Genomic DNA, 22360 nt, shown 5'->3' with positions numbered 1-22360 from the left:
GTTACCTATATAAGGATTTGCTTGTATTTTCTTGTATTTGTATAACGTATCTCTTAAATGATACATAAATGCTCCAACTACATAAGAGGACAATTGAGTAGCTGGGGGCAATAGTGGGGGAAGAGTTTACACTTCCACATTTTGAAGTTTAAGCTATGTAAATATATTGTCTGGTCAAGAAATCTTTTTTGAAAGGTAATATAGCAATTCAAATTTATGTCTTAAATGATTACTTTTTTAATCAAAGGATAATTTCCACCTGACCAGACCTAAACACAATTTGCAATATCAGGGGAAGGCACTTAGGCACAGATATAGGTTGGAAGGTATCTGAGGCAATATCATTGGTTAGTGGACATGCAGAGCATAAAAATTTCCACCTGTGACTAGGTCTCTACATGTTACATGATTTTCTCTTACAACGTTTTCTCCAAAGTCTTTTCACCACATGAGTAAGAGTTATGTCAACTCATTACCTTGAATTTGCTGAAAAGACATCACTTTTCAACAAAGTTAGCCTTTTTATAAATATAAATAGCATAAAATGCCAAAGACTACCCATAAGCCTAACCAACTCACAGCTCACCTTTGAGCTTTTTAAAGAGGTTGCAATGAAATATCCACAGATGTTCAGAAAGAAGAAAATTGTTTCACAGTATAATAGAGGGAGCCAAAGGTTAAGTCATGTCAGATTATCCAACATAGTTATTTTTCAATTCCTTTGGTGACATTCCCATGAAAGATACATTTAATTCTATCTTAAAAATTGTAATCTCCCTTAATTTCTTACACCTCCATTGATTTAAAAGTTACTCAAAAGCCAAAGTGAGCAAGCCCCAAATACTTCCAGCTAAGGCACAATATGAATTGTACGTTTATCTAAGACTCTCACAATGGAATTCATCTAGATATTTTCTGGTTTTTTTTGACAGTGATCTAGTAGTCACAGGGACCAATGTTTCTTTTCAGTTTCAAGGGTATTACTGGAAATTTACACTGTTGGAATTAAACTTCTTAACAAATTGCCTGAAAGTCATACCTGAGCAGGTAATTTTGGCTTCTTCGTAGTGATCACAGGAAAGCCCACCCCATTGCCAGTTCTTGCAGTCCCAAAGAGAAGTTTCATTTCCTTTACAGCTACTTGCAAACAGCCATGTGTTTGTCGCCTTGATTTTGGAATACTTTTGATAGGATGTTTTGAGTGCAGATCCACATCCCAGCTGCCTGCAAACCACATCAGCTTCTTTCAGTCCCCAGCCTCTGTCGCACACCTTCCCTAACAGTTTCTGAATTTCCACCTCAACTGTCCCAGCGCAGCGGCTACCTCCACCTTTAAGTCTTAGCTCCAGATCTGATCCATCTGCAAAAGAAACATAGCCTTATGCCATAGATACATATGAAGCTTAACTTCCACAGGATACTTTTTATCTTCCTTCTTCCCTGATACTGAGACACTGGAAATTATGGCTTATCTAGTTCCTGAATTTTTAAGAAAAACAGTGTAGACCATGAATTTGGTTAGAAATGGGATTGTAGTTTCAAGGGTTAATACAAATTGTCAATGGGAGAAAAATATGAGCAATTCAGCCCTAAAAGAGATTCCTGTAAAATTGTGTCTATCTGAGCTCAAGGTAGATTTAGAGTTTGAAGTGTGGCCCCTTAAGAACAATCTGAATAATTATTACAGAGAATAGAGTCAGACAACCCTTCAAACTAGTCGAATAAGGAATGCATCAAAGATTTCTCACAATTATAAAGGAATTCCTAGCAAGGAATTTATTATGTACTTATACCTCTCACATTTCACCTCTATTCCTACTCCTAAAAGGCACAGGTCTCTCTCTATGCTTTTCTTTTTGTTTAGTTTTGTTCTAACCTACCAGAACATGTCACACCAGCATCTTCATTATGATTGCAATAATGCTTTCCCCATTCGTGGTGTCTACACTGCCAGACAGCAGCTTCATGCCCTTCGCAGGAAACACTGTCAAGCCAAATGTGTCCAGATCCTTCACTGGCGTTAACTCGACCGATGGCAGTGATGGCTGTTGGACATCCCAGTTGCTTACACACCACAGCAGCATCTTTACTGTCCCAGCCGTCATCACACACTGTCCCCCATTCTCCTTGGAATTTCACTTCTAATCTCCCTGAACATTCAGTGACTCCGTCTACCAGTCTCAGGCTCAGGTCGGCTCCATCTGTAACAGCAACACACAAGTCAGCCACAAGGAAACAAGAACAAGGGACTATACATGCTATAGCTAAGACCAGGGGAAAAGGAGAGAAGTAAGTAGAGACAGAGAAAACCATGATATGCTGTGCTACCACTGATATCATTAAAGGTGGAAGGAGGAGTGGATGAGACAAGAAGACAGGAGTTTTTGTACAGAGAGCACATACTGTAGGAAGTGTTCCTAATGCCAGGTCCAGGGGCTGAATTTTATCTGAAGACCTGCTTGTTTGACCACCACAGAGTTTTTCTTACACCATTTACTTTTTCTTGTTAGAATATATTTGCATGTGTTTAAGTGGCACCACCTACTTCAGGTTGTCTCCCCATGAAAGGCAACACTCCCTTTTGCCCTGACTGCATTCTCTAACCATACTGCCTGGTTTGAATGATGTATCAAGTCCCTTTGTGACCACTCGTCTAATGTAGAGGGAGAGCAAAGAGCAAAGAGGCTTTGTCATCACCACTTCCACCTTCCTGAAATCAATAACCCTCAAAGAACAAATCTTGATTATGAATAATATCCTGCAATAAAATAAACTGCTTTTTTCCTCTGGCAGTTCCAGTTTTTGTTTCCACGCTCCTGTTTACTGTGATGCCTCGGCATGTGCTGATGGGGGATCTAGAGAGATTTTGATGGGTAAGAAAGAACGGAAGGTACATTCTGTGTTTTTTCTACCCCAAATCCCTTTCACTTTTGTCAACTAAGAAAACCCATCTTTTCTGTAGAATCCCATTCTTTGGGTTCGGGTCATAGATGGTCACTTCATTCAACAAGAAAAAGGCCAGTTCAAGGCATGGAGAAAGTGACAGATCCCAGGTGACATCGTTTAAGCACTTGAATCCAGCCATGCATTAAGCCAACTATGCCAACTATACCCTCTGGATTTCCCAGTTTTGTGAGCCAGTATTCTCTTCTTTTTAAATTAGTTTATATTGAAATTCCTTCAGAGAAAGAGAGAGAGAGAGAGAGAGAAAGCTGGTGAAGATAGGAACATTTTTAGTCTAATTGTATTTTCCTAAGTGTTCTCTGGGGTTTGAGACACACTAAGTCTCCTTCAAACTGAGAACTCGAGTGAAAAAAGAAGAGTGATATCCCTCCACACACAAACCCATTGCCCCTGTCCCTGACTTAAGCATGGAATGAGAAAGTCTCTAGACAGACATGGAGCATGCTTGCCCATAGTTCTAGCATAAATAAGGTTTTAATAGGAAAACAAAATGTTGATTTTTTAAAATTTGATTCTGTGAATTTGAACTAATGATTTGGGAAGTGAATGTGGCTAAAGGGGAGACTTTTGTTGGTTAGAAGATGATAAGGTGCATGGTTTGCTTTTACAACTCCTCCTGTAGCCGGGCCCCTGGAGGTTTTAGTTTCCCAGCATTTTTAGTGACCGACATAATGTAAATTCTGACGAGGCCCTTGTTTGCGTACACCTAATAACTACTTGCTCCCTGCCCGGCACCCTGTGTTCTCACAGTAATCATTCACTGCTGATGTACTGGCTTTTTTCAAGCAGGAGGAGACAACTCCAGAGTCACAAGATAAGTTTATGACTTCATTTTGCAGAAGGAATGAATGTCTTTGAGGAAGTTAGCTGGTGATTCTCAGAAGGCTGGCTGCTCAAGATGCTATCCGAGACTGAAGAAACAGACTTTCCCCTCTCCCTTACTGACTACTGGCGTCAAACCTCCTAACTTCATCTCTTTGGGAAGTCGGATCTAAGAGTTTTCTCTCCTCTCCTCTTGCTTTGGCCAAATCCAGTAAACTCTTCTCTGTCTCAAGCACCAGTGTCACAGTGTTTGGCTTTGGCTGAGCATCAGGTACAAGAGCCTTAATTTGGGGTTCAACAACACTCCAGAGAGCAAAATTTCTAGTTAAGCCTGCCTGCCTTCTTCACTCTCTTTCTTCCTTTCTTGATTCTTCCTAAACACTTCCTTCTATCCTCATGACCTGGATCTCAGTGTCACTGTTCATCCTTCTTCCCAAACCTATTTCTCCTAATTTTAGTCAAGGTAAAAACTCCACAGGTACCAGGACAGGAAACTGAAAAGAGGCTAAAATGATAAAGGAAGCGGACTTCATTACGTTCTTAAGAGTTCAGGCTCTTTAAGTCTATCACCCCTTCCCTTTGTTCTCTCAGGGAGAACAGAATAAGCCAAGCCCAGTCCCTACCTAAGCAAATCACTCCAGCATCCTCAGCATGATCGCAGTTATGATTTCCCCATCCTCCATGGGTGCAGTTCCAGAGAGCTGACTCATTTCCATGGCATACAAGATCATCAAACCAGATTGGTCCAGAACCTTCTCCAAAAGTAGCTGAACTAGAGAAACTGACAGCACTTCCGCATTCAAGCTGTTTACAAACCACAGAAGCGTGATTTATGTTGAAGTTATCATCACACACTGTTCCCCATTGTCCTTGGAATTTGACCTCTATTCTTCCTGAACACCGAGTCCCTCCATTCATCAGCCTCATCTCCAGATCGGATCCATCTAGAACAGAGAAAAGAACAGACTTTAGAAGTGATATTAATTCAGAAGTGATTTTGGAAAAATTACTACACATTTGGGATTTGATGCTGTTCTTAACATAGTGCCTGATTTTGGATGCTGCACAGCTGCACATGTTGGAGAATTTTAATATGTTAAAATTGAGTTAATAATTAGGACTTTCATCCACATCTACCTATCAAGGAAAATGTCTTATGGATTGAAATTTTTAAACTTTCTGTTTTGTTTTGTTTCCTTCCATTACTTGGACAGAAGTAAATACTTTTTATATAGAAATAGATAAGTTTGACTCAAATTGTTTATTTAAAAAAACAGAAAAAATTAAAATTGGCCCATACAAGGAAGTAAATATGACGAACTAGTCATTTGTTGATCATTAAAAATCTTTCTTTTAACCTTTCTTTATTATAAATAGTTCAGAGCATGAGTAATTGACTGAAGGTGAATTTGAAGTAATTACGGTAAGAAAGCAGCAAAAAGCAAAGACAAAATGCATAAGCCAGCATAATAGTTTGCAAAAGCACCCTGTGGTATACCACATGCTTAAAATTTGAGGGAAAACATCAATCAAAATAATTCATTTCTTACCCATTTCCTGTTTGAAGCGAAGCTTTTTTTTTCCTCCCCAAAGCATCTGATACCATTTTTAGCAACAAATAGCTTTTTCATAAAAAAATTTCTAACTATATACTATCACTTAGATTTTCTATGAGGACTAAAATACCTGAGAAAAGGAGAATTTGTATAAAATTTTGGGGGACCTGAAAAACAAAAACTGTTGTGCTTGAACAAAATGTTTAGAAGTTCTTTTTCTGAAAAAGGAACTCAATTTAAAAACTCTAAACTCCAGGCAAAGACCTTTCCTTGACAAGATTTTTTTCCTTGGGGGCAATTAATAGTAATAATTAATAATAAAAAGAATAAGAGTTTGCAGTCAAAATATGCATAAGCTGTTCTAAGCATATCACATATACTATCATTTTTAGTCTTCACAATATCTTTAAGCATTAGGTACTAATATCCTCACTTCAGGGGTAAGCAATCTAAGGTTAAATAATTGGCACAGGGTCAAACATCTACAAAATGGTAGAGCCAGGGTGTGGGGGGAAAAGCAGTCTAGCACCAGAGTCTCTACTTTTGACCATTAGCTATATTGCCTCAATGCATGGGATAATAAAATATCTGAAGAGGTAGAGGCTTTGAGGATTGAGCATTAATTAGTGTGAAGAATCTCAGAAATGCAGACTCTGCATCCCCAGGGATCTATGGCTGTAGGATCTTTTCTATTATTATGCTCCAGTTGGAGCTTTAGGTGTATAAATGGCAAAAGGCAAGTTGATTAACTTTGTCTTCGGTTATAAAACAACAGAAAATAAGAGATAAAAGTACTACACCGATGTCTTAGCTTAACAGCGAGCTCTATAGACAATGATAATTATGATAAGGCCCTGGTAAAATTTGTAATGATTTTAAGCTTTGTTATAGATGTTACTTTTGCTATTCTCTGTGTCCTCTCCCCCTCATAATGATTAACAATAAGAGGAAAAGAGGAGGAGAAAGAGGAAAGAAAACAGAGAAAGAAGAAAGAGAACTGAGTCTTCAAGGTAATGAAGGGCAGGAAGCTATAAGGAAACTAACATTTTAACACTATCATACCAGACAGTGTACCAGTATCTTTACATGTATTATAGCATGAAGTCCTTAGAAACTGAAATTTGGAGAGATTTGACAACTTGCACAAAATCATAGCACTAATGCGTGACTGTGCTAGAATTTAATCCAGGAGTTTTCTAGATCCTTGCCTGTTGCTCGCGTTACATCACAATGCCTGGTGCAGATCAGTCCTTTTTATTGTCAGTCTTATGGGTGAGGTGGTCGCTAAAAGAGAGGCTGGGAGACGAGAGGGCTGTGTAAAGGCCAATGAAATGAGCAAAGAGAAACAGGGAGCCTGGAATCTGCACTGCATCAGAAACATGACCTGGGATTTGTCACCAGAAAGACCTGAGGTAAAACTTATGAAACGGTTTCATAATTTAAAACTATAATGTAAATGAAATGAATAGCATTGTACACTGGAAAAAGCAATTATGCTTTCAAAGAATCCTTCCTCCAACAAGAAAGGATGTATTAATGCTAGGAATATTTGTTTCTTGATTCACTAAGTTGATTATCAGTTATTGGAGAAAAGGGTAATGAGTTATGGGTTAATGCATTAAAGCAACATGTCATGGGAAAGTGGACAAGGAAGTAACTTAGATATCATGATATTTTTATGTAGGAATAGGAGGTTACAGTAGGATTCCTAAATATAAAATTGAAGCCAGTCACTTCCTCATTGATCATAGTGTCTAGAATCTTTTTTGATCTTCTTTTTTTTTTTTTTTAAACTTTAGCTACAGATAGTGTAAATGTCATTCATCTTTGGAAAACAAAAACAAACAAAAAAAATCTCTCTTGATCTCTTTTTTTTTTTTTTTTTTAAATATGGGCTTTGTCATGTGTTTTCTGGTCTGCTAGCAACAGATTGGGCAATCTTATACATGGACTAGATTATATAGGGAAAAGTGGCTCATGTTAGTTTTTAACCCATCTACATATTTTTTTCCCACTGAGCATTTCATGTTGAGGTTTTGACTAATACAGTCTTACCTGAGCAGGTCACTCCAGCATCTTGTTGGTGAGTACAGTTATGCTTTCCCCATCCATCATGTTTGCAATCCCAAAGAGCAGATTCATTCCCAAGACAAGAAACATGATCCATCCAAATGCGTCCAGACCCTGCACTGGAATTAGTCCAGCCAGTGGCTTTGATAGAAATTGGACATCCGAGCTGCCTACAAATCACAGAGACCTCCTCCATGCTCCAGCCGTTATTACACACTGTTCCCCACTCCTCTTGGACTTTCACTTCCACTCTACCACTGCACTTGTTGTCACCAGCCGTTAACCTCAGCTCCTTGTCTGTTCCTCCTGCAACAATGGGTTAAGACAGCAATTGGGCAAGGTCACAAGGAACAGGTTGAGAATTATTAATCTTCAGATTACTTATTTATCTTTCAAAATCAGATTTGAGAACTGCTTCGGTTCCATCTGTGGTGCAAAAGGAGAATGTAATTTCATAGGCATTCAAATATAAATGTCAGTATCACAGGCTTCAAAGTAATCAATGACATATAACCAGTAATGCTAAGTAACACAATACTATATGATATCTTTCTTTTATGGCTGGATATTCTTAATAGTGGTGATTTATATAATCTCCATGGAGAGTTTGCCAGTTAAATAAGATGCTACAAAATTTTATAAGGATGAGCAACATAAGTTTCTCCAAAATCTTAAAATCAATAGAAAGAAGGCTGATAGTAGATTGTGAGGATGAGAAGACGAGTTGTAAGAAATCGAACAAGCATTTCACACATACATGTGAAATGGCATGAATTTTAAAATAGTAGTTGGAATCTGACTGAAACATCTATTTCAATGAAAATTGAGACTGAGATATTTTCCTATTATTTTGTATCATAAAATAAACCTCTCTCCACTCCTCCTCCCCCCAAATTATCTCAGCTGCCTCCTTGGCATTATTTTAGATTAACTTAGGAAGCTATTTGTTTCACCAGCTTAGCTTCCTTCAGTATGTTTTTAGATAAATGTTGACATTTGAATTTATTAATGTGTTCCTAAAATTCTTTTTTGTCTCAAGAATTCTGAATTTTCTTCTCCTCTGTATTCTTCCCCATTTTTCAGCTAGACATTATTTCTAATCTTTAAGTAAAATGCATTTTTTCCTGTGAGTTTATTTTATCTAAGGGGAGAACCGTGCTAATATATCAGTGTCCCATGGTTAGATTCTTATTTAGTGCTTTTAATATCTGATCTTTTGTATCCATGGAACATGTTACTTAGTTTTTAGATGCTACTCAGCTTTCAGGAGAATTATTTGCTTTTTAACAATTCTTGTGAGAGTGGGTTAAGGCTGTAAGCAAACTTGACAAAGTACTCACCAAGAGAACCGATGATGAAACTGGCACTGAGAAGTGAGACCATAACAACAGTGAAGGGACTCAAGCAGATGAAACATCTTCTACAGTCTGTGAAAAAAGAAAGAGGGCAAAAATAGTCTTCCCAAAAAGAGACTTTGGAGAAGACGGGTGGTTTCAGAGGCTCAGGATTAACAAAGGAAGTCAACAGAAAATACTTCCTTCTAAACGGAAAGGCGGACAGGAAAAATTCATACCCAGGATCATGCAGTCTCAGTGAAATAGCTTTGAAAATGTTCATGTTTAAAGGCGACCTAGGGGCAGATCTTAAAACATGGAAAATTGAAAAAAAAAACCATGCAAAATTGGAAAGGCATCACTGACACTTAGTAGTGGGCAGTTCTCTGAGCAGGCAAAGGGAAGGTCTCTTGAGATTTCTGTCTCCTCCGACCTCAGTGTTCAGCTGCTGATTCTCCCGTCTCCATGTCCACCTGATCCACACTGCTTGAGGGCAAGTTCCATAAGGAAATGGACTATATCAATCACGCTCACCATAGTTTCACCAGTCCCTGGCACAGTGCCTGCCAAATAGCTGAACAATACATTGATAGAGTAACGTGATGATGCTTATGCCTGAAAAACCCAAATATTGGACCTTATCATCTCTAGATATAGCATAAAACACTCCTTAATGTTGTTATTACTCTCGTTTGTCCTTGTGACTCTAATCCAACACTAATTTAAAAGTAAAAATGCTAACCGATTTTAACATGACCATGTAATTCATGAAGTAGATTTTAGTACTCAGAGGCGTTATTCTGAATTTCCTCTAGACAACTAACTTTCAATCAATATTCATTTCTACAACTATTGATTTCCTACTCAGTATAGTTCAGTTAACTTCATTTCTGGATTTTATTTCACCTCAGCAGTTTTACAAGATTGATGACAACTTGGATTCTTCTCTCCCATCTTTAATTTTGAATCTGTGGCAGATCAAAGGTGCTGTCATATAAGCTTAATGTCCTTTCCCATCCCTTACTCTCCTGATCCCAATCGCTTTAAAATCATATCCATTGACTATCAGAATAATTCTATATTCCATTAAAGGGTAAATTTAGAATAAATGAGAAACTTTTACCTGCAGATCCAGAGTCATCAAGTGTCACCATTCTGAATTTGTCCATTCCAAAGTTTTATGATTTTAATGATTCCTAAATGTTCTTGTATTATTCCATAGAAATGTTCTCCTAAAGAAGAGTACTGCCAAGAATTCTAAAAACTACCTCACTCTCACAAAAGTGGGAAAGTTACAAATGGAGGTGGAGTCAATACAGAAAGGGAAGTCATTGAAAGAGCTGAGGTTTCCTTTCATACTCATGTTTTCTCCAATCTGGGACATGAAACAACCAAAGAAAATTGGGAAACATTTCTAACAGATTTACAAAAAAAAAAAGGGGGAGGAAATACTCTTATACTGATCTGGTTAAATTGAATGTTTTTGATTTTTGGACTAATATATTAGACACATAAAAAGCAGTAATTGTTATGCAGTTACACTATGTATTAAAAACTAAAATAAAACAGGCAAAATATGATTAAATAGTTTTATTGTTATATATACTTTTAATATTATTTCCATCATTGAATGTGCTTAATGAATAATTTTGTGTAGGTTGTCCACAGACAGCATTAGTATTTCTTTTTTAATGGGATGGAACACATCAATAGAATTAGCCATGATTATTACTGATCCCACAAATGGTGAAACAAAAATTAGCAAAACATGATTTTAGCTCTATATAACTCAAATTCAAGTATGGGAAACATATATGACAGAAATAATGAACATAGATTTAAAGCACAGGGGGAATAATAATGGACAAAGTAGTCATATCTACTGGGAAAAAGGGAACAGAAAACTTTTTCATTGTGAGGAGAGGCTTAAATTGTGTTTTAAAAGGTGAGAAGAACTTTTCCAAAAGGATGAAAGATAAAGGGGTTTAAGTCATAAGAAAGAACACATACAAATGAGTATATGCATATAAAAATATGGAAACTAGAAAGAACTAATAATTCCTCATAGCATAAATATTGTTACCTAACAATATTTATTGTTACCTAACAATATTAGTGATGGTTCATAAATGAAAGAAATATCTCCAGCATTCCAAGGAGACATTCACTATAATCCAGTCAACAAGGACGCACTGGCTTCCTTTCATTTCTTGAGCATGTCAAATCTTTCCCTGTCTCATGATATTTCATACATATTATTTTTTCACTTTGTGCTACCTATCAGTACGTTTCTCTGAGCTAACTCTTACTCATACTCTATTTCTCAGTTAAACACCATTTCATTAGGAAAAATAATTCTGACCCTTAATTACACCAGAAAATATACATTCACGATAGCCTGTACTTACGAAGATTGTCAATCATACTTTTTTATATTTATTGTTTATCTTACTTGCTAATCTTAAGATAACCAAGGATAGGAACTATCTCATTTTCAACAAGACATCCACTAGTCCCTGAAAAATGGCAGACACTCAATAGCACCCATTTTTTGTCGTAGTAAGTGCTGTTGATAACATTGTTATTGTTGCTGAGGTAAACAAGGGCTACATGAAGAAGGGTTTTACACTCCATATTAAAGAATTTGAACTTTACGTGGTAGACAAGTAATGATGTTAATGATTTTAAACATAGGAGTATCAAGACGTTTTGTCTTTTATACATCTCATCTTGGTGGCAATATGGAGGATGATTGGTGGCCAGGATAAAAATCAAGGTGAGAGCAAGTGTAAATGCAGTGAGAATGGAATGTTATATCAAAAATCTAGTAAAAGAAGAGCCTAATTGAGAAAGTATAGTGGAGGAATGGGAGGAATAGATTGGTGCAAAATTAAAAAGATAAATGAAAAAGATATTTTTGCTTCTATTCAAGATGAAGAAATAGGAAGTACATTTACCTTCCTACCTGGAACAACTAGAGAAACAAACAAAAGATGTGAAATGATGGTTTCAAGACCCGGGCAATAAAGAACAGTGATCCTCTGCATCCATGCCAACGTTTGTTGTTTGGGCACTTTTTGATAAAAGTCGTTCTCAATGGAGTTAAGTAATATCTCATTGTGGTTTTGATTTGCATTTCCCTGATGATTAGAGATGTTGAGCATTTTTTCATGTTTGTTGGCCATCACTCTATTTTCTTTTGAAAAGTTTCTGTTCATGTCATTTGACCACTTTTTAATGGGGTTGTTTGATTTTTTTCTTGCTGATTTGCCTGCATTCTATATAGATTCTATTTATCAGCCATTTATTGGATGTATAGCATGCAAATATTTTCTCCCATTCTGTAGGTTGTCTATTCACTCTAATGATACTTCCCTTGGCTGTGCAGAAATTTTTTAATTTAATAAGGTCCCATTTATTTATTTTTGTTGTTGTGATGATTGTTTTGGGGGTCTTCTTCATAAATTCTTTTCCTGGGCCAATGTCTATAAGAGTTTTTCCATTTTCTTCTAGAATTCTTAAGGTTTCATGCCTTAGGTTTAAGTCTATTATCCATTGTGATATGATTTTTGTGAGTGATGAGAGGAGCAGATCCTGTTTCAGTCTTCTACATGTGGCTGTCCAATTTTCCCAGCACCATCTATTGAATAGTGATTTTTTCCCCCAGTGTATGTTTTTGTCTTCTTTGTCAAAGATCAGATGGCAGTATGAGGATGGTTTATATATGGGTTCTCAGTCCTGTTCTATTGGTGTGTATGTCTCTGTTCTTATGCCACTATCATGCTGTTTTGATTACTATAGCCTTGTGGTATAGCTTGAAGTCTGGTAAACTAATGCCTCCCAATTTGTTCTTTTTGTTTAAGGTTTCTTTGGCTATATGGGGTTTTGTCTGGTTCCATAAGAAGTATAGAATAATTTTTTCTAGATCTGTGAAAAATGATGTTGGTATTTTAATAGGCATTGCATTGAATAGGAGGGAATCCTCCCCAACATGTTTTATGAAGCCACCGTCGCCTTGATACCAAAGCCAGAAGACTCAACAAAAAAAGAAAACTACAGACCAATATCCCTTATGAATAAAGATGCAGAAATTCTCAATAAAAATCACAGCAAACTGATTTCAGCTTCTCATCAACAAATAATCCATTATGACCAAGTGGGCTTCATCCCAGAGATGCAGGGATGGTTCAACATATGCAAATCTATAAATGTAATTCACCACATAAATAAAAGTAAAACAAAGGCCATGTGATCCTCTCAATAGATGCAGAAAAAGCATTTGACAAAATTCAGTGCCCTTTTATGACAAGAACGCTTAACAAAATAGGCATAGATGGGACTTACCTCAAAATGATAAAAGCCATAGATGACAAACCCACAGCCAACATCATCCTGAATGGGGAAAAATTGAAAGCATTCTCACTTGGAACTGGAAGTAGACAAGGTTGCCCTCTATTACCACTTCTATTCATCACAGTGCTGGAAGTCCTAGCCAAAGCAATCAGACAAAAGAAGGAAATCAAGCATATCCAAATGGGGGCAGAAGAGGTCAAACTATCGCCCTTTGCTGAAAATATGATTTTATACCTAGAAAACCTCAAAGATTCTACCAAGAGACTACTGGAATTGATAAATAAATTCAGGAAGTCTCAGGCTACAAAATCGATTTACACAAATCAGTAGCTTTCATATGCACCAATCACATTCAAGCTGAGAATCAAATCAAAGATGCAATATCTTTCACAATAGCAACAAAGAAAATAAAATACTTAGGAAAATATTTAACCAGGGAGGTGAAAGACCTCTGCAGGGAGAACTGCAAAACACTGTGGAAGGAAATAGCAGAGGACCTAAACAGATGGAAAACCATATCATACTCATGGATAGGCAAAATCAATGTTGTTAAAATGTCCATGCTACCTAAAGTGACCTGCTAGTGTTCTTACACACTGCTTTGTGTTGCCTCTTCTGAGTGTTGCCAAGACTCTCCAATCCCAGTAACACACCCTGGGATACCACTTCAAAGCTTCAATCCAGGTAAGAGGAGGATACTTTTTCTATGGCTCCCTAGGTTTTGGAGTCACTGGGCCACTCTGAATGACTATGATTTGAGAAAGGACTCCTGCAGTGAAGTTCCCTTCTGGCAGGACTATGCTGAGCATGTATTGCTGAGTGCTAGCCCAGAAAGTTGAGGAGTTAGAGGCTACTGTATGGGTGGGTGGCCCTGTCTGTACCATTCAGTGTGTTGTTGAATAGAACTTGTGAGAAGGAGATAATTCACTTTTCTCCTTCTTAGTGTCAGGCAGTCCATCCAGGGTACCTCTTAAGGACCTATGCTTTTGGAGCTAGTGAACCCCTCCAAGGCATCCCTTTCTGCTGTCACTGTTTACCCCCCAGCCACTCTAAGCTGTTTGGGACACCCTGGAAAGGGAGGCTGCAGCCCATGACAGGAACCACTAGGAGCTTGTCAGGTAGACATTCAAACAGGGGGAAAAAACTTAGCCACCTGGAAATACAAGCTGTTCTAAATGATTTTGATTGAGCAAAAAACAAACAAACAAACAAACAAACAAAAAAACACAGAGAGGCAGGGAAGGACTGATTACACTGTGGGCAGGGCTGTCCCAAGGAGAAGTTTCCTAGTGACACTGGGCCCCTCCCCCTCCCCCTTTTCCTTTTATCAACTAGAGACAGAAACTAAGAAATAAGGCTTCAGGAAGCTAAAAGACTAAAAAAGAAGGCTGGCATTAAGTTTGCCAGGTCTAGCAAACATAATGCAAGTCCTAGATTATTTATTGATTTAAAAACAAATCCCTAGAGACCTTCTGGGGTACATACCCACTGTGTTTTCAGAGAAGGTTTGCCAACCTCAGTCCAACAGCAGATCCTGAAATGGCCCTAAGAAGCATCTCCGGGCCCTCTCAGCTGTGGCTTCAGAGCAATCCTGCTCACACAGGAAGCCAGAAGGAGATACACCTGTCAGTGTCCCTGCAGGCTGACCTTCTGACCTAGGTCCCACTATGAATCTTGAAACAGCCCTGTAATTCAGCTCCAGCCCCTCTCAACTGCAGTGTGAGAGCAGGCCATCCCACCCAGTGATTCTCCATGAGACAGGTTCACCTGTGAATCCAGAGGCAGGCCTGGAGACCGTGATCTCAGATATAGACCCTAGGGTTTATCTCCACTGCTTCTCCATTTGACAGCCCAATTTTGCCTGTTCTTGAATCTGGGATAAATTAAGGGTATTCATGATGGATGGCCACACCTTAATGCTGTGGTTCTATCCATCAGGACTCCTTATCCAATGTCCAATATTATTAAAATTACCGATTGTATTAAATCAACAAACCAGTAAGAATTTTGCTCTTAGAGAGCAAACATGTTCTTAGAGGGCTAACATGTTCTGCTCAGTGCTGATTTCAGTAGCCTCTCAGCCACAGTATGCCTCCACCTCTTAAGGAACTCAATACATCTTTTCCAGGCTACCCATGAGGTACCTCAACAGCCTTGTCATCGCACATAACCTATGTAGACAAGATTTTTCTCCAGGAGTACAGGTATGACAGTACATTGATAGCTTCCTCCTCCAAGGAGATTCATTTGAAAAATAAGTCCAATATCTTTTAGTCTTTTTGGATTCTGGTGGCAGCCCAAATTTATAAATTTTACTTATAAATCAAGATGAGTGGAATATTGCTGTTGTCCATTCTTAGAATGTCCCTGATAAAGGACAGGACTCAAGAAACCATACACTTGGACAAACTTCAGGCAGTTATCTTAGTTCTGGGTGCCCTGGCTGGTAAGTGGTCCTAATTTCACGTTTATTATAAACTATTTCACCATTGCCCCCAATATTTTTCCTGAAGGGTAAAAACTTCTGGGAGTCTCTCACCTCACAGATTCCCAAAATATATATCAAAATCACACATCTCCACATATACTGAAGTCACAATAAAAGTCTTACCAGGACACACAGTACTACCTTCAGAATTACACACATTACTAATAGTAACCAAGGCAAATATTTTACTCAGAAAACACCATGCTGGGCTCTTGGAAGAGATTTCAGTGCTCCCCAAGTTGATCCACAAATCTGGTGCAACCCAAATCAATACCCCACTAGGCATTTTTGCAGGGTAGGAATTGGCAAATTGATTTTGAAATGTAAAAAACCTAGAATACCCAAATTTGAAAAAGTGAGCAAGTTGGAAGATTGACACTATCCTTCCTATTTTGAGATTTATAATAAAGCTACCATAAGGTAAGTGGTGTCATATTAGCATAAGATAGACATATAGCTCAATTTAATGGCATACAGGGTCTAGAAATAAACCAACAGGTATATGGACTACCGATCTTTGACATAGAACAATATTTTGAACAAACGGTACTGGACAATTAGATATCCATATGCTGTAAGATGGATTTCAATCCTCACACCATATACAAAATTAACTCAAAATGAATCATAGACCTAAATCTAAAGCCTAAAACTATAAAACTTCCAAGAGAAAACAGAGGAGAAAATCATCATGACCTTAGGTTAGGCAAAGATTTCCTAGATATGCCACAAAAAAACATGAGTAATAAAATAAAATTTGATGAATTGGACGTCATCAAAATTCAAAAGCTCTCTTCCAAAGTTACAAAAAAATAAAAAAGAAGCCAAAACTGGAAGAAAATATTATCAAATTATATATCTGACAAAGCACTTGTATTCAAAATGTATAAGGAAGTCTCAAAACTTAATAATGAAAAAACAATCAACAGTATTTTTTAAATTGGCCAAAAAAAAAATGTACATGTACTTCACCAAAAAATGCACAGGACGGCAAAAAAAGCACATTGAAAGATGTGCAACATCATTAGTCCATAGGAAAATGCAAGTTAAATCCACATTGAGATATCACTACATACCTATAAGAATGTCCAAAATTAAAAGGACCGATTACATCCAATGTTGTGAAAATGCAGGAGAAATAGAACTTTCATACAGTGTTAATGAGAATGTAAAATGATGCCATTCCTTTTTAAAACCGTTTGGCAGTTGTTTTCTTTTTTAAACATTAAACTCTTAAGTATTTACTTAAGAGAAATTGTAACATATGTTCATTCAGCAACTTGTACATGAATATTTATGTTAGTTTTATAGGTAGTAGATGGACACTAGGAAAAATCCAAATGTTCTTCAACTACTCAGCATTAAAAGGGGACAAACTGTTGATCTACGCTGCAATAGGAATGAATATTACACTGTATGATTCTATTTATACAGAATTCTGGAAAATGCAAACTAATCTATTGTGACTGAAAGCCGTGGTTGCTTTGGGATGGGTGGCAAGGAGTGCAAAGGAGGGATTACAATGAGGATAATCATGATGAAAATTTTGGGGAGTAATTGATATTTTCATTATCTTGATTGTGTTGATGGCTTCATAGGTATACAGATATATCAAAACTAAATAAATTGAACACTTTAAATACTTACAGCTTATCATAGATCAATTATACCTTAATAAAGCTGTTTAAAAAAATCTTAGTGAGCAATTATTGGTGGAGGATAAAGAAAAGGGAGAAGTGTGCAAGTTTTTAATTTAATTAAGTCCCATTTATTTATTTTTGTTATTGCTATAATTGCCATTGAGGTCATAGCCATAAATTCTTTGCCTAGGCTGATATCTAGAACAGTTTTTTCTACATTTTCTTCTAGAATCCTTATGGTTTCATGCCTTACATTAAGTGTTTTATCCACCTTGAATTAATTTTTGTGAGTGTTGAGAGATATAGATCTTGTTTCATTCTTCTGCACGTGGCTATCCAATTTTCCCAGCATCATTTATTGAATGGGGTTTCTTTTCCACAGTATATATTGTTGTCTGCATTGTCAAAGATCAGTTGGCTGTATGTGAATGGTTTTATATCTGCATTCTCTGTTCTGTCCCATAGGCCTATGTCTCTATTTTTTTGTGCCAATATCATGCTGTTTTGGCTACTATATCCTTGTAGTATAGTTTTAAGTCTGGTAATGTGATGCCTCCAGATTTGTTCTTTTTGCGTAAGCTTGCTTTGGCTATTCAAGCTCTTTTCTGGTTCCAAATGAAGCATAGAATTATTTTTCTGGATCTGTGAAATATGACATTGGTATTTTGATGGGGAGTGCATTGAATCTATAAATCACTTTGGATAGTATGGACATTTTAATGACATTGATTCTATCAATCCATGAGCAAAATTAAAAACTTCTGAACAGCAAAGGAAATAACCAACAGAGCAAATAGACAACCTGCAGAATGGGAGAAAATATTCACAAACTATATATCCAATAACCGGCTAAAATCCAGAATCTACAAGGAACTCAAACAAATCAGCAAAAACCAAACAAAGAACCCCATTATAAAGTGGGGAAAAGACATGAACAGAAGATTTTCAAAAGAAGATAGACAAATGGCCAAAAAACATATGAAAAAATGCTCAACATCACTAATTGTTGGGGAAATAGAAATTGAAACCACAATGAGATATCATCTTAACCTTGTTAGAATGACTTTTATTAAAAAGTCCAAAAACAATAGATTCTGGCATGGATGCAGGGAGAAAGAAATTCTTGCTTATGCACTGTTGGTGGGACTGCAAATTAGTACAACCTCTATGGAAAACAATATGGAGATTCCTCAAAGAACTAAAAGTAGACCTACCATTCAATCTAGCAATCCCACTACTGGCTATCTACCCAAAGGAAGTCATTTATCAAAAATCAAAAGAACAAAAACAAACAAACAAACAAAACCACCTGCACATGAATGTGTACTGCATCACAATTCACAATTGCAAAGATGTGGAATCAATCCAAGTGTCCATCAATTCATGAGTGGATTAATAAAATATGGTATTTGTATACCATGAAGTAGTACTGAGCTAAAAAAAGGATGAATTAATGCCATTTGCAACATTTTGGAAGGAACCGGAGACCATTATCCTAAGTGAAATATCTCAAGAATGGAAAAACAAAAACCACATATCCTCACTATTAAATTGGAACTAAGTAATGAGCACACATGTGCAAACAGGGAAGTAAAACTCAGTGAAAATCAAGCAAAGAGGAGGGGGAGGAATGGATGGCTGAAAACCTACCTAACAGGTACAATAAACACTATTTGGGTGATGGGCACACTTATAGCTGTAACTCAAGCTTTATAAAAGCGATCCATGTAACCAAAAAACATTTGTACCCCTGTAACATTTTGAAATTAAAACAAAAAGAACGAGAGAAGTGTAGCATTAGCCCAATCTTTCAGGTTTATAACAACACCTGGTGCAAGGCAAACTCTCCAATAACGATAAGGTTGGAGAGAAACTAAAGATGTGAAAAAGTTGAGTGGACCTGGAAGTCAGAAGATAATTTATTCAGAAATCTGTGACATTTTTATATGAGCATGTACATGGGAAATGGGAGAAGGAAAAGGAAAAAGGAAGGGGGTTGGTCCTAGATTTTGAAACTTGTTTTAGATTTTAGAATAAGTTTTGGGCTTCTTAGTAAAGTCGCTGTCCCTATATTCCCATTGTATCCCTTCTCCGAGTGAAGTTACTAGCTTTGTCAGAGTTACCTAGGTTTTTATAGTGAAAAAACAGCTTCTTTGTTGCTGTGTTGAAAATCTTTACATATAAATTGCAGATGTACAGTATTGTTACGTAAATCACGGAATAAATCCATACCTTTTCCTTACTCAGTCTTCCACCATCTAACCATAAAGAATATCTGTTCTCTTCCTAATTTGCCCAGGATATATCCTCTTTGGAATGCTGAGAGAACTCAAGTTCAACTTTTTCTTTTTTTTAGGTTCAATGAATCACTGAATAACATTAATTATCTAGTTTTCTGTTGCAGTTCAGGCAGAATAACCATCTAGACTTAATTATCCTTTATGGATGATTAAGGATTCCTATGTTTCAAGCTCTACAACTATTATTTTTCAGCCCTTTTGGAAAGTTCTTCATCCCTTATATCTGATTTTTTCCTCATAAAACCCCACACTGCAGTGTCTTCTGACTTCTCTACGCTCTTGGCTTTAATTAACTCAAAATTGTTCATTATCTTAGATTATTTTTCCTTAATATTAAAGAATATTGACTATAAATTTAAACTATACATTTGGAAACTCAGTCATTTACACTGAGCATACAAAGTATGGATGTTGGCATAATATGGCATATGCTTATTGCATACAAATAGTTCATTGCAGGCCGCTTATTGACTAATAGTTGGCTTTGATTTCATTATATTCTTACATTTTTGCCTGGTTCTAGTAATTAGACTTCTGCTTTATGTATGTCTTATGAAAAAGTGTTTCTCAAGTACCCATTCCAGGAATTTGTCCTGTATGATCTACTTATGCTTCACTTGCTGTCTTGATTACCTCTTCAGATCAATGAGTGCTTCATGACTGGGAGTCCTACTTTCCAAAAAATATTTCTTGAAACAGAACATAAAGTAATAAGGAAGATCCTGAAGAGTGGCAAACATGGTAGTGATATGATCAGATTTCTGTTTTCAACAATGATTCTGGCTACAGTATGGAAAAGATCTTACAAAAGCACAAAAGTATTAATATATGTAATAATGCCATATGGGAGGCTTATACAGTGTTTAGTGAGAATGACATATGGTAGAAATAATGGAATGCAGTGATATGTTCACCAGCATTTAGTTATTAATAGAAAGAAATGATTGACTAAGTAAAGTGTATACATTTACCAATAATGACAATATAAGCCCAAGGATTATTATTGATTCAATTATGTCTCCTTGCAATTGAAGAATAGAGAAAGAAGAAAATAAGTGGATATAACAAGCAGAGCCTCTCTAAAAGAAAAAGATATTTATTCAGGAATAAGGCATTTCAATAAGAATACACATACTATAGTGAACCAGGTATGTATTCAAGGAAGTAAAGAAAGAAAAAAGCTTTTAAAGGAAAAATGAGGAGGACTACATAATTGTTTTGAGATAATTATCCTTCTCTACAAAGATCAATAATGGGGTGACACCAATCCAAGTTTGGAGAGGAATTGCTGAGCAAATGTCCTTGTAGACATTTTTTGTGTAAAATTATGATACCCTCTGTGCAAAGTTGTGTTTTTTTTCAGAGTCTTTCGTGATAATTTTGTTACCATTTATGCATGAGAACACTCTTCACAGCCTTCCTTAGCTCTATTTGTCAAGGTTTTGTTTTTTCATTGAACACAGGTGACTCCATTTTGATTCTGAACAATTTTCACATTTCCCCCTATTGATCAAGAGCTCTCTCCAAAAACATCATTGATCAATCATCCTGTAGTTAGGTTTTGAGGTTCCTCAGTGCTGGGATGGGACTTGTACCTGGTTGCTGGTCTGTCTAGTCCAATGTTGGACGGAGGGAATGGCGGTAAGGAGTCAGTGTCAAAACCCTTGTAGCCACATTTGAGAAACATGGGAGGTTTAAATGGAGTGGCTCGCAGGTTAAGTCTACCTGGAGTCCATCATAAAGTTTTATTTTGTCTGTTTTATAGTCTTTTGTTATCATGTCACAGTGTTGGGTCAGAATTATTTTGTTAGAAGTAGTACTTCTGCAAAAAAATTCAACAAGTAACAGATACAAAGTTTAAATAGGGAAAATATAAAGTAAAATTAATAGTAATATAATAATCTGAATTTGCATAATGGTTTTGAATCATGAACCTAGGCTTAAAGGCAACCAATTGAATAAATCAAATGACCATTATTTCTTCAAGTAAAAAACGATAGGCATTAGGAGTGTTAATAGTCTCATTATGATATGGAGTCTTGCTATGACATCTTGAGAAAAGCTGTCTACGACATGTAAACATCAATTTCTCATTGTTTGTGGTTGAAATGTCTCTGGTTATGGTATCAGATAGTTTGGTGAACTTTTTGTGTGATGCATGCATCAGGCATGAAAATTATTCCTTAACACTCATCTAGTTTCAGCTTATAGGGCTTCAGAAACAGAGAAGACTCACTAGGGCAGAAAAGGAGAGCCATGGAAGTGCAGAGCTCAAAAAACTCCGGTGAATACTCCACACGAATTCTGAGAATTGTGTATTTCTCCTGATAGTGATTTTTCACTTGGTCCCATTTAAGACACCATTTTGTCAACCTAAATAAATGGAGAGAGGCTCTCTAAAAGAAAGTGATACTCATGGAGGAATGGGGCATTGCAAAGGGAATACTCATGCCATAGTCATGTGTGTATTCAGGAAAATAAAGGAAGATAAAAGTTTCTAAAGGAAAAATGAGAAGGATTGTGTAATTGTTTTGAGATAATTATCCTTGGTTACAAAGATCAATAACGGGGGTGACACCAATTTGAGGTTGGACAGTCAGCTACTGGGTAGATATCCTCACAGAAGTATATTTTTACATGAGGTTGCAATGGCCTTTGTGCACGGTTGTGATTGTTGCAGTGTGCTGTGACAGTTTTTGTTATGAGGAATTTACGCATAAGAAATCTCTCTTCACTGTTTTCCCTAGCTGTATTCGTAAGTTTATTTTTTTAACATAAGTGACTCCATTTTGATTCTGACAATTTTTATATATGCAAAATATACTGTGGCAAT

General features: G+C 36.7%; 1 protein-coding gene across 2 annotated transcripts in view; it reads right to left on the bottom strand.

Annotated features, from left to right (window-relative positions):
* Positions 1-10121, bottom strand: part of CD163 (CD163 molecule) — a 24271-nt gene extending 14150 nt beyond the window's left edge. Inside the window, exons 1-6 of one of the 2 annotated variants that reach the window (XM_012637902.1) lie at positions 9870-10121; positions 8753-8839; positions 7398-7718; positions 4410-4730; positions 1881-2201; positions 1040-1360 (exon numbers count right to left, since the gene is read on the bottom strand). In XM_012637902.1, the coding sequence (XP_012493356.1) occupies positions 1040-1360; positions 1881-2201; positions 4410-4730; positions 7398-7718; positions 8753-8839; positions 9870-9915 (1417 nt within the window). In that variant the 5' untranslated portion in view covers positions 9916-10121. Of the gene's footprint in view, positions 1-1039; positions 1361-1880; positions 2202-4409; positions 4731-7397; positions 7719-8752; positions 8840-8985; positions 9300-9869 lie in introns of those variants that run through there. The other variant, XM_012637903.1, reaches the window with a different exon arrangement.
* Positions 10122-22360: the final 12239 nt, after the last annotated feature.

Source organism: Propithecus coquereli, unplaced genomic scaffold (genome assembly GCF_000956105.1).
Source record: "Propithecus coquereli isolate 6110/MARCELLA unplaced genomic scaffold, Pcoq_1.0 Scaffold124, whole genome shotgun sequence".
NCBI classification, from domain to species: domain Eukaryota; kingdom Metazoa; phylum Chordata; class Mammalia; order Primates; family Indriidae; genus Propithecus; species Propithecus coquereli.
This window is presented reverse-complemented; position numbering and strand designations above follow the sequence as displayed.